The 12,290-nt window shown below is 44.3% G+C and overlaps 6 protein-coding genes across 6 annotated transcripts; 4 read left to right on the top strand and 2 right to left on the bottom strand.

Moving 5' to 3' along the window:
* Window positions 1-863: 863 nt before the first annotated feature.
* On the top strand, window positions 864-4,048 carry VTP21DRAFT_4016 (uncharacterized protein; the record flags this gene model as incomplete). The annotated part of the gene is made up of 9 exons (XM_069394381.1): window positions 864-1,148; window positions 1,204-1,558; window positions 1,623-1,725; window positions 1,796-2,476; window positions 2,547-2,776; window positions 2,847-2,990; window positions 3,058-3,377; window positions 3,453-3,782; window positions 3,863-4,048. The coding sequence occupies 9 exons, from the start codon at window positions 864-866 to the stop codon at window positions 4,046-4,048; spliced, it is 2,634 nt and encodes an 877-aa protein (XP_069248895.1).
* A 257-nt stretch (window positions 4,049-4,305) lies between these two features.
* On the bottom strand, window positions 4,306-5,735 carry VTP21DRAFT_4015 (uncharacterized protein; the record flags this gene model as incomplete). The annotated part of the gene is made up of 3 exons (XM_069394380.1): window positions 4,306-4,568; window positions 4,635-4,874; window positions 4,946-5,735. 3 exons carry the CDS (start codon window positions 5,733-5,735, stop codon window positions 4,306-4,308), a joined length of 1,293 nt encoding a protein of 430 aa, XP_069248894.1.
* Window positions 5,736-6,136: 401 nt separating this feature from the next.
* On the bottom strand, window positions 6,137-6,945 carry VTP21DRAFT_4014 (uncharacterized protein; the record flags this gene model as incomplete). The annotated part of the gene is made up of 2 exons (XM_069394379.1): window positions 6,137-6,368; window positions 6,608-6,945. 2 exons carry the CDS (start codon window positions 6,943-6,945, stop codon window positions 6,137-6,139), a joined length of 570 nt encoding a protein of 189 aa, XP_069248893.1.
* An 835-nt stretch (window positions 6,946-7,780) lies between these two features.
* VTP21DRAFT_4013 (uncharacterized protein) lies at window positions 7,781-8,349 on the top strand (the record flags this gene model as incomplete). The annotated part of the gene is made up of 4 exons (XM_069394378.1): window positions 7,781-7,793; window positions 7,861-7,953; window positions 8,013-8,090; window positions 8,153-8,349. The coding sequence occupies 4 exons, from the start codon at window positions 7,781-7,783 to the stop codon at window positions 8,347-8,349; spliced, it is 381 nt and encodes a 126-aa protein (XP_069248892.1).
* Window positions 8,350-8,846: 497 nt separating this feature from the next.
* On the top strand, window positions 8,847-10,310 carry VTP21DRAFT_4012 (uncharacterized protein; the record flags this gene model as incomplete). Its single annotated transcript, XM_069394377.1, has 2 exons — window positions 8,847-9,602; window positions 9,672-10,310. 2 exons carry the CDS (start codon window positions 8,847-8,849, stop codon window positions 10,308-10,310), a joined length of 1,395 nt encoding a protein of 464 aa, XP_069248891.1.
* Window positions 10,311-10,617: 307 nt separating this feature from the next.
* VTP21DRAFT_4011 (uncharacterized protein) lies at window positions 10,618-11,785 on the top strand (the record flags this gene model as incomplete). Its single annotated transcript, XM_069394376.1, has 2 exons — window positions 10,618-10,661; window positions 11,092-11,785. The coding sequence occupies 2 exons, from the start codon at window positions 10,618-10,620 to the stop codon at window positions 11,783-11,785; spliced, it is 738 nt and encodes a 245-aa protein (XP_069248890.1).
* Between the last annotated feature and the right edge of the window lie 505 nt (window positions 11,786-12,290).

The following is a 12,290-nucleotide window of genomic DNA, read 5'->3' as shown; positions in this document are numbered from 1 at the left end:
CCTCAACAACTATTAAGCATTTTGCTTTAGAGAATACTCTATTAATCAACGATATATACCCGATGAGCGATCATACATTATCTTTATTTTCCTTTTTTCTAACATAACATTAAGATTGATTAGTATAACAGTATTAGACACATATGCAATAAATATATCGCGAGTTTAACTATTATAGAAAATTTGCACACAAAGCTATTTCAAAAAAAAAAATACTATACCTACTTTTTCATTCGTTAATTTTAATGTTATTTCCAAGAAATGTAGCAAGGGAGGGATATGGACCATAAGGAAACGTTAAGAAATTTTCAAGCAGTATGGTTGAGTGAATCATAATTCTCATTGAATAAACGGCAATTTACAGTATTCATGGAATTTACAAAATAGGATCGACAGGAATTTATGGCAAAATCAATTAAACCAAGATTTTTAATTACCTATAGCTTTGGTTTTCTGGCTGTTGTCATTATTCATATATTTATATAGTCTATATTTTTTTTTTCGTAATTTGTAACTTTTAGATCAGAAATGTCATTGCGGCAATCACGATGGTTCAATCGTGTTCATGTAAAAAAGATATGGAGCCTCTCCGTGGTATTGCGTTTTTCGTTTATAATTACACTTTTCTACCTAGTGGAATTAGGAATTGCATGTAAGTGTGCTGTAAATGGATGTAATTCACTGAATTAACACATACATGTTAATTGAAAGCACAATTCGAAATACAATGTCAAATGGTTCTGAATGCGTAAGTGAGAGTATGGATACCTGCTGATCCTGAGCTTAAGTTTGAAATTATTTACCCAGACGAGATAACATATTTCGAGACGGTGAGTGCTTATTAGCTCCTAATACTTGGAAATATGCAGACCAGTGGCAAGTTGTCACCTACAATATGTCCGAATATTATCAAAGAACCCATACTGGAACCAAAGGCAAGTTCTTCTGCGATTCTTGGAAGCTGGTCCAAAGTAATGTTTCACAGTCTATATTTCTCTTCAGGGCGGATCCTACGGCCGCCAGCATGCATGCCAAAATATGACTATCACGATTTCGTGAACCATACCGGGGATGTTGTATATATTCCATTGCTACAGACTATTGAGATCACGCAGCAGGACGCCTGGTATGTCGACGAGGGTGTTGCGGTAAGCTAAGGGTTGCCTCCTCCCTAGGATACTGTTTAACACTTTGCACACGTAGAGTATGAGTGTATACATATCCTATCAAACCTTCTACGAGAACTTCATCTCGGGTCATAGCGCTGTGTTCTACTTGGAGACCATTTTCTATTCCGGTAATAATCTTGAGCTCGGTCGTGACCATTCTGACATCCAAGGTGCATACAGCCAGCTCTTTTTTTATCTGGACATTATCGGTTACCTTGAGGCATTCAGCGGATCCTATGCATGGAAGGATGTCCTGATCCCCCGCGGAACGCGAAAGCTTGAATTTATTTTGTGGAGCGCACCGGGAGGAGTGATTGGTTTTGATGAGATATTTGGGGTCATGGATTTCGATGCTGGCACGACTAGTCTCGTTCAAACACTGAATTTCGGTACGTATTCTTGTCCACATAGAGTCACCTGGTGATTTCTCATCTTAATTGACCAATGTTTTAGCCGAGTATATTGCTTTTTGGATAGTCACTTCCTTTATTATTATCATCCCTCTATTCCTTTTCGTTTGGACAAAAAAGTTTGGCAAGAGCATCAAGTTTCCAGCGTAATTACCCGCTTTCCTCCTCTTCCTATAAACTACACCCATTGTCTCTAATTATCTTTTTCCGATATAGGCCTATTGATCTTCCATCTCGCCAGCCCCACTACGGCTTCCTTCTCACCCTCTTTTCCTCCGTGTCACTATTCCTTTTTCTTGACTCCTGGGCCATCATCACCCGCCAAATCAGCAAAACCATTCTCTCTAATATTTTCCCCCGAATGCTCGAGTCCATGCGGCTTCCAATTGTGTTCATGTATCATGGCGCGTTGTTTTATCCTGTCTTCCTATGCTATCAACTTGCACATGCGACCCGTTTCGCAGGTGTGTTAGGACTTATTTCGTGTCTAAGTCTACTAGCCCACGCGTTGTTGCAGCATATTCCTAGCGTAATTGGTGTGAGAAACTCGTTGTTTGGGGCCACGATACTTATTCAGATGCCGGGCTACCTATCTCTAGTAGTGCTGGCAGTGTACTTTATGGGTCGCATTGTTGATAAGCCTTCTGCAAGCAAGCATGATCAATGGCTTGCGTTGGCGGATATGGAGGTACTCTATGTGAAGCGGCTCTTTGAAAGAAACAATGCCAATGGTGACGAGAACGCCCGAGATTTCCCGCTGAGCTGGCAAGAGCGCTTATGGCTGGTGAGTACTTGCTGGGGCTGGAAGACGAGCAAATTGATAAGAACAAGGCGACGGGAATTCAGATCTTGGCATGAGCGGTTCTATGCTATATTCGGTATACGGCAGGATATCCGGTAAGCAATCAGAAACATTTGTAATACATATCCAAAACGAGCTGACCCCTTCTTCCTTCATTTCACTCAGCATCCCATTCTCCATCATGGTGATGTTAATCATGAATTTTATTATGATGTACCAAATCATCCTCTACTTTATTCGCCAAGCATTTCTTAATCTCGGATCTTCGATCGCTTGTAACATGGTTGGCCTGATTGCTCTGTCCAACCGATCCCCCGATCCTGTGAAGCTAGCCAGGGAACTTTATGTGTCGCTGGTTGCTAATATGCTTATCTCGTGTATTGGTGGCGGTGTCGGTAATGACGAGATCTACAACTGAAGTTGGAGAAGACTAAAATACTAAAATCTCATCACCCTCGTTATTAGCATGCATGATCTATTCTACCGGAATTCTAAGGCGGTTTACGAAGGATATACTTGTGCTGCGTAAGGGAGACTATTATCTTGTCAAGGGACGTAAGAAACAGAACATTATTAGGCTAGACGATAACATACGGTTTATCGGGACGGGTATTTGACATATCCATCCACATTGTTAATGCGTAGCGTTCCTCACCAGGCATTTTGCTTTTGAAAGGAATCGGATTTGGGTTATTTGGTTGCTTTCTATTCATCTCCGAGCTGTTCCTCATCGGTCTTTTTTTCATCGCGATCTACTACGTTAATCGCTTCCGTGAAGCGTTTGTCCGACACGTGCTACAGGGCACGGTGTTCTGGAGTGTGGTCATTTCTCTGTTTCTCTGGTCCGCACAAAAATTAATCACCCGCCGAGTATTTACGGAGGATGAGAATAGATTCGTGATCAAGAGGAGACGCATGTTTTTTCACTACGCCTATTTCATGACCTTTGCCGATTTCAGCGTTGGGCTAACGAGCTATATCCTGCGGATGACCACGGTATACTTGCCCTTACATGCCATATGATCTAGATAGACACTGGGGTTGACAATCCTCACTCATTTCTTCTGCTAGATGGCTTTTCGGATTGCTTTCTTCTCCATCCGCGCGGACCGCACGATAGAACGATGGAATATACGGTCTCAAGATCGTGGCTTCCTGGCGTATCTCGGTGTGCTACTCTACGATCACCACATCAACAACCCCATCATTCTCACGTTTGTTGGGATCCTCCTGCAAATCACCTCAGCCAATACAGTGGTGGACCGCTCCTCACTCACCTCGTCCACTGCCGTGGAAGACGGCAAAAGTGGCCACAAAGACCTCGTGAGAGATGTTACACTGCGAAGGAAACGGGCAAGAAATAAGTGGTTTGTTGCCTATACACTTATTCATAATCCATCGGTACGTAAGCCTTCTCCTAGAAAACCATGTGCGGGCGGCTTGCTTACCTCTTACTACTTTTGCACTCTGCCAACTCTCAGTTGAGAAAAACCAAATGGCAGCTAGATGTCACCGAAGCTATCATAGAGTACTATGATACCACACCTCGACTTGAGCAAAGTTCGTCTTGCCCAAGTACGGCCGAGGTGATCGAAGACCCATTGCCATCGAGAAGTGACCTTCATAGTCGATTGCGGGCCTCTCGCCAAGCCGAATTTTTTAGATAATAGAAGATCTGTTTTATATACCTCTACCCACCATGGGCTATAACCCCATTTGGATCTACCTTCTCCTGAAAATAAAAAAGATCTATATTTTTGGTGAAAATTTTTAGCACAAAGGTATCATCCTCGACAACACATTCAGAAAGTAGAATATAAGAGAGTATTTATGTGTAAAACAAGGAGAGCAGACTATAGTTTTATATATATATAAGCTAAAAAATCATACAAGAAAAATGCCAGAGAGAAATAAGGGTTTTTTTTTAGTGGTGAGCTTTTTCTGCTTTGTTTGCCTCTAATTCCATTCCACCTTGGATAATGGCGACACGCATATGCGACATGAGATTTCTCGCCGCATTCGAGTGGTTGTATGAGCCTCCATTGAATGCCGTCGTCATGTCCTTGCCAATACCGGTGAGAATGAGGGAGCGGCCACCCGGATGTTCGTCAATAAACGCGGCAACATCATGCACAATACCTTCAATAACAATAAGAGCACGATTCTCCTTCTCGCACATTCGCTGGACTATCGAGACAAGAAGGATTGAGATTTAGACAGTCACCGAAATTGAAAAAGCGCAGATCTACTTACACTCTTCATAGGTGATCACGGGCAGTGTGCTCAATGGAACACCCCAAGTGAGCTTGGCTTTCTTCATGTCCAATTTCTTCTGCAACATGTTAATGCGTCCTTTCTGCACTTCATTTTCCGGGAATTTCTTGAGATTGTAGGCCAGCCCCAAGAAGTGGCAAACAGTAATGAACCATTTTGTGGGATCATACTGATAAAATCGGATAGCATTGCGGTAGTCGTTGGGAAACTCGTGATGGACTACGGTATTAGGCACATCGTCATGATTAATTGTGAATGCATAGTCAACAGTGAACAATGTAAATACTTACAGTTGTGGTAGCCCTCGCCCATCGTCACGAGTGCGGTAAGGAAGTGATCACGGGGTGATCGACGGTCATCGAATGTTGCCTCGCCAAGATAATGGGCCAAGCTGTTAACGCAGAATGTAGCATGGTGCACGAAACACAGACGAAGCGTTCCGGCATAGAAATATCCGCCACGCCAGTCTCCCCATCCGAGTCCAGCTACCAGCATGGGGAAGATGTAGCCCATTCCAATTGCGAAGAGCCCGTAGTATTTATGCTGGAAGCGCACGATCGGGTTTGCATCAAGATCCGCAACATCTGCATATCCGATTTTGATGCTCTTACCGCGCTTGAGAAGCATCCATCCCATGTGTGACCAGAGCAGGCCACGGTGCGCGGAGTAAGGATCCTTGTCCGTATCGGTGTAACGATGGTGAGCACGGTGGCCACGCGACCACCACCGGATTGAGCCCTGAACGGCCCCGGCACCTCCCAGGCAATAGAAGATCTCGAGTAGTGGGTGTGCATTATAGGCTCGGTGGGACCATAGCCGGTGATAGCCTCCCGTGATGCCAAGTGCGGTGTAGAAGTAGTATACCACGGCCCATATCAGCGTCTTCATATGGAGCTGTGTTGTGAACACCCCATAGAGCGAGGCGAGAGGAGTGCCAATGAGAATCACGCAATGCAGCCAGTTAACATATTTGTACCAGTTATTGAGTGTAATTGGCTTGTCGAAGAGCGGCTCCTGCTTTTGCGGTTTGCGCGTAGCGTGCGACGTATTGGTCGCTGTGGTTGTGGTTGTCACCGACATTCAAGCTAGTGTACAGGTGTGGCAATATGATAGCGGCGAGGTCGGGGTAGGCGGCACTATATTCTGTAGGAAGTATGGCTCAACCAGACAAGAGCAAGGAAGAGAGGAAATGGGAGAGAAGAATAGTTCGCCGAGAGAGAAGAGGCGAAAGTGCTAGGAGGTTCGGCGAGGATAGACAGGATAGATAAATAAATAAATAAACACTCGCAAAGATACGAAGACTCGTTTTTATATGATTTCTCCAAAGCTCTCCAACAAGAAATTCGCGGGAGCCAATAGGAGTGCTCCAAAATTAACATTTATGGTTTATCTGTCGTTGAAATCGACTTGATTCCCCAACTTAATTCACGTTGGGGATGATTTGGGAATGCGGCTCACCTTCGTTCTCACTGCGGCCCGTTCTAGATAACCCTTGCCGCACCGATTCGTGGCCCACCGCGCACGGGCATCCCATGCGCTTTGAGCCCGGCGGGGAGGGGCCGCCCCCCTGCCGAGCGGGCAACAATGCTCCCTCCGCCGCAATGATGTCGCAATCCTGCTCTCCCGGCATGGGGCTCCAACTCTAACCAAAAAGGCCAAAGCTTGCTGTCTTCTCCATGGCTTTCATGTGAAATCATGGCAGCGCCTGGTTCCCTATCTCATTTACATTCACCCTGGAGTTAGAGGAGGACACGGTGTTCGGCTAAGAACCTAAGGCGGAAGGTTCGCTTGGACAGATCTCCCAGCCAACCGCTCTGCGGCAGAGTTTAGTAGAATGTGAAAGTGATCAAGAAGCGTAGCTAGTACAAGGTGGAGGGCATTTCAGAAACGCTCCGATCGCGGTTGCACGCCCCGCGCCTTCTTCTTCTCAGTATGTTCCAAGCTACACTTACCAAACTAGACCTGGTTTGAGCCAGATTACGCATGCAGTGGGCACCAGAACGCGGTGCCACCGTGCCAACAAGCCCTCCTCCTCCCTTTTATTCGCACCCTCCCCTGGAGAATTTGGATAGGCACCGAGCTTAATGCAATGGTCGCAAAATTGGCTCAAAGGAGAGTTTTGGATTTTGGATATGTCCCTGTTTGACCCGAGGGTTGCATAAGGAGCAGGCGATTTGATTTTACTGTTCTTGAGCTGCAGCGGATATCGCCACGGATACACGCCCAAGGTTTGGCTGACGTTCCGTTCCGTGGGTTGCGATATCGGCATGAAGGCGCACGCGCTCGCCATTATGCGCGGAGGAGATAATAAAGCTTGTAAAGAGGACAGGGCCGTAGTGCATGGGCTCTGGTGGACCCTCTACCGCTCAATCATGCGACATCGTCTTATGCATGGGCAGCAATCAGCTTAGTGGGCTGGATGCATAATTTATCTTTTCGGATCAATTAGACATGCATGTGGCTCCTGCTTCATCCTTCTTCCTAATAGTGTCAGGAAACTAGTAAGCTTATTTTTTTTTCCTGTTAGCCTGATTTTTGCATCCAGATTGTCCGCCCTTATTCCTGTGTTTGGCTTATTGGATCGATGCGACTATGGGATCGGGCATGTAACTGTGAATCTCCCTTGAGAATTTAAGCAGAATCCAGAAATGGCTGCCAATTGCCTCCCCCTAAAATTTCAAATCATGGACAACAAGTAGGTTATGGGGGAATCCCCAAAATTGGCTGATTCAGCGCGACTATTAATCTCTTCCGAAGGGCTTGTCAATCAGGAGATTGAGTAGCGCATTTCCGATTGTTTTCTATTTTCATCCTCAATTAAATCCTTCATATAGTCAGCCTTTTTTTATGGGTTATCTGTCCTTGAAATTTTCGTTCCCTCCTCAACAATTGATAAGTGCTTTTCGCCCCAGAATACCCGGAGGTCGAATCTGAGCGCGCGTATTCCAAACCGGACACAGTCAACCCCACCCTCTCTCATTTCCCAGCCATTGAGGCTGGATCTTTTCATTTTACACCAATGATGAGCTCGTAAAATATTTAATGTAACCTAACCTAAGCTCAATATTAAACCCAAATCTTCAAAGTGCCTCTCTAGGGGAAATGGAAAAAGATTATAGACAATCATGATAAACTCAAGTGAGATTTGATGTGCATTACTGAGTAGACTTATCCAAGCTAACAGCCTTTTCCTCCCACACCATAGCACGATTGAATGTTGCAGACATACGGCCAGGACTTCGGACATGTAGCCTAAAGGTCCGAGTTATTCAAGAATTAATTCGCGGGAAACTGAGAGGTGTCTTAACATTACAGAAGTAACAGTGGTGATCGCAAAATTAATAAATCTTTGAGTAGAAGGAGGTACCGAGATCACGGTGGCCGAGTTTTTGGTTGGAGACAAGTCGGGGTGCATCGTGATACGCGTTAAGAATGGTAAGGATCGCGAGGAAGCATTTTGATCCCAGAGACATCTACTAATAGGAAAAAACCAACAGACGCGCTTAAAAAATTTCAGCCGAACGCTGTCTTAGAACTTTTCAGAGCACAAATCGAGATGATCAATGAATGTTTCCTACGGCTGGACGTCGATCCTCCCTGTGAGGTGCACGTCCTGGCCCCTGAAGAGGAGGTAGTAGTGAACATGGAAAAGAACGTGAGTGAGGTGGAGTGGCAGTACGTGCCTGAGCTTTAGCTCTGCGGAATGTAAATAAAGATCCCCTGTATTTATCAGCTTCCTTACAAATTCTCTTGTTTTTGCTTCCGACCTGGATTGCATAAAATGGGGGAGGGGGACATCCTTGAGTTATCCTGCGCCTATTTTATTGCTTTTAATGGGTTCTAGAGAGTCATAGTGGATTTTCCTCTTTCGTCTTGGAGAATTCATGTGGACCAACAGTTCAATGCTTGCTTTCTGGGTTCAGGAGGTCAGTGCTTCAATTCCCAGAAATATCGGCAGGATTTTTTGATTTCAAAAAAGGGTTTTCAAGGTCAGTTTGGTAGGCGGACGCTTGGTATATATACATATAAATAGGTATATATACCTTTGGCAAGCACAAGAAAAGCACTAAACTATACTCACTCCTACCTCTCCGCCATCCTCTCTCTCCCCCCGGACTCTCTTTCCAAATAGCACATATCATTTACTTGAGTTAATCTATTTATGTCCTTATAGCTTTATCCATAATACCCATGCTCTCTAGACGAATAGCTCTTCTATTATTTACGCTGGTCCCTGTGTCGCTTAGCTCCTGTTCCAATATCAAGCGAAGTTGTATTCTTCCTTATGATGGCCAAACTTTCCCCTGCGATGCCTTTGATCTTCGCCAGCTTCGGCGACGAGCTACCGGGACTACTCTCCAAAATGCTTCTCCTTCAGCCGTAGAAAGCAGAGAGAGGGTGCAAATGCAGCTGGTCTGCACGGAGGGGGACCCAAGATGCCCGAAAATTCAAAGACATATGGAGATAGCGGCTAGAATGCTGGAGAACTTGATTGAATTTCAGGCACCAGTAACAGTAAGAGTCGATATGACCTCATTCTGCGAAGGGAATTGCAATCGTTCGAAGTATACAACTTCCCAGTCGAATCCCTCCGAGGCCGAGATGGAGAGTGAAGACGGCTCCGAGAAATCCAATTCAGAAAGGGAGACGAAAAAGACCCGTAAACCAAAACGCCAGGTCAAATCCAGAGAAGATTTTCCCTCTAGTATCTCTTCTCCGGGTATCCTCGTACCATCGTACGATGATGATGGGCAGCTTCGATTGTTCCCACGCGCACTGTTAAAACAGAAGATGGCTGCTGGCAAAGAGGATCGTTCCGGAAATGCAACTTCTTCAATGAAAGAAATGGATGAGGTACCGGATATTATAATACGCTTTAATTCCGATTATAAATTTCGATTTTTGGGAGAGAAGAAGAAAAAAGGAAAAGTAGATTTAATGTCTTCGGTAATTAGAAAAGGATCGGTCTCTTTTATGTATTTTTGCCACTCGCTTACAAGCATGTCATTATTCTAGATTTTCCGAGGACTGGTGATAGGATTGGGTCAATTTTCTGCATGGAGCGATAATCTTTTGCCCAACACGCTTCTTACCCCCACACTGGAGTTAAATACCCAAGCTAGCGGAAGGAGTATTATAGTAGGGATGAGCGAATCTGTTTTTGACAAGTTTCTTATTACGCTTCCAGAGCGGCGTCCTATGTCGGAGCTGGCTTCCGGCTTTAGTCGTGACTTCGCTCCAAGTCGAATATATAGTGAGTCAGAAATGGGCGATTATGCCAAAGACTTGAACAGTACATCCCAAGGCCAAGTAGCGCGCGATTTAATGCGGCGAGCAACGACCAAGGGAGCCATTGGCTTTCAAGTACCTGGGTCGGGCGATGTGTATATCCTCGAGACAGGCCTTAATCCCTTCATGCGTGGGGCCAGCATGAGTCTTTTGGACAAGACCAGCGCCCCCGAGCCTGATCAAGTTGCCACTTTCTCGGATGAATTCGGTGGGATTACCTTTGAAGAAAGAGTGCAAACCTATGGGGGAAGTCCGTTGGGAGGACAAGAACGCGACATCTTGGTAGCACTAGGATATAGAACAATGGATATTGATACACAAAAGCTGAAAGAAATAATGGCGAGAGGTTCGACAAATCCAAGATGAAGTATGCTTTTATTTGTATTTCAGGTCCTAAGTTTTTCATGTATAAAGCATGCCAAAATTAAAAATAAATTGCAAGGTTGAACAGTGAAAAATATTTCCCTACTTCTACACCTCCATCCTATAACCGGTATAGTTATGTCCTCCATATATAGCCAACCATTTCTATAAATACTTGGTTTTGTGCCCGGTGCAATTCATCGAAGTTGTTTGAAATAAAAAAAGTATCTTTAATATACATCAGTTCTAGTTTTACATAGCGCGCTCAATATTTTCTCTAAAATAATGTTATTATTAAAGAGAAGTTGACATGTCTGGCCTCGGATACTCTGCTTCTGCAGCACTTAGTTTAGAGTAAGTAGCAAGTAGAGAGAAAGTAGTAGTGTAAGCAGGTAGTAAAGCTCTCTGGAGTCGACGAAAAATGTCAAATTTGGCAACAGAGTTGAATTTATCAGTTGGAAAGATTGCCCTCGTATCTAATTATAACGTTAGATCAATTATTGATTAGAATATAATTGATAAGGTGTATTCTTGCATTAATTACCAGAATATGTCGTACATTTATCATCCACGCTGTTATAAGTTTCATTCTTGAATTAATATTTGCCTTGCAGATAAATCACTACTTAAGGGCTGGTGGTGATTTTTGAGACAAAGCGTCTGATATATCACTTAGCAGGATCAGAAGATGTCGGATCGATATATGCACAGGATGCATTCAAAATGGATATATAAGTTACCATATCTTCCTCTTCTCGAATCCATACTCTCAACACTTTAACAGCAATCTTGAAAAGCATATAAAAAAGAAGAACTTGAGCAGAATGCGCACTCTAATCGGCCTTGCCCTCATTTCCTTCCTCTCCCTCACTACTTCTCCCGCTAAGGCTGCTCCTCTTGTAACAAAGGGCTTGGTTGACAAGCGTACCATCGGCAGCGGATACCCATGCTATGGAGGCTTTCCATTCTTTGCCTACAATCAATTTTGTGCCAATGCTGCCAACGTGGATGATTGCTTCAGTCATAAGGCAAATCTCGCTGCCAGTGTTAAGGCTGACGAGGCGACCAACGCCCAAGATCACTGTGATTCCTTCAATATAGCCAATGTCAATGTGGTGGGTCATAAGCGTCGAAGCTTTATTGAGTCTCCATATTATTGCGGAGGGGGGTGGGGATTTCCAGGTTTCTTTCATAGTGCTTTCCAACTGAATGCGGCCAATCAGAACAATCGCTTTTGCCATGAGGCAAATCTAGCCGCAAATGTGGCCGCAAATGAAGCAACGACAGCTAGCAACAACGCCAATGCATTCAACACTGAAGCTGTTAATACTGTAGTTATGAAGCGAGATGCTGGGTGCGGAGGATATGGTTGTGATATTCCTTTTTGCGGCTATGGAGGTTGTAATCCGTTCTGGGGATGGGAAGGGTATGATCCTTACTGTGGGATACCTTATTACGGAATGGGCTGGTTATGTTAATGAGTTTGACACCTCCCTCTCCGGTTTCAAGCCCGCTTAGGAATAATACTCATTATTGATATGTGTAGTTAGTGTATGGTTTCATAAAATAAATCTCTGTTTAGGAATAGTTAACTTTGAAATCACTTCGATTAGTCACCATTTATTTACAGAGACAGGGGTACGAAAAATAGAGAGAAGTTCCAGAGATATTTATTATTTTTTCAGTCTTAACACTACCTCACCCAATGCAATGATAATTTTGGAGAATACGGGTGAGCGATAGGTAATAAATTTGCTTAATGAATTTTTTAGTGGCAAGTGCTAAAGATGAAGTGATTTGGAGATCGTACAAAATCAGTTTGAGAGGTTGGAGCCTTGTGAACTCTTCCCACTTGGATCGTTCTAGCAGCAGTCGTCGCAGCAATCATCATCGCAGCAATCGTCGTTGCAGCAGTCGTCGTTGCAGCAATCATCATCGCAGCAGTCGTCGTTGCAGCAGTCGTCATCGCAACAGTCGTCGTTG

This window comes from Calcarisporiella thermophila (assembly GCF_041956535.1).
Source record: "Calcarisporiella thermophila strain CBS 279.70 unplaced genomic scaffold VTP21scaffold_19, whole genome shotgun sequence".
NCBI classification, from domain to species: Eukaryota; Fungi; Calcarisporiellomycota; class Calcarisporiellomycetes; order Calcarisporiellales; family Calcarisporiellaceae; genus Calcarisporiella; species Calcarisporiella thermophila.
This window is presented reverse-complemented; position numbering and strand designations above follow the sequence as displayed.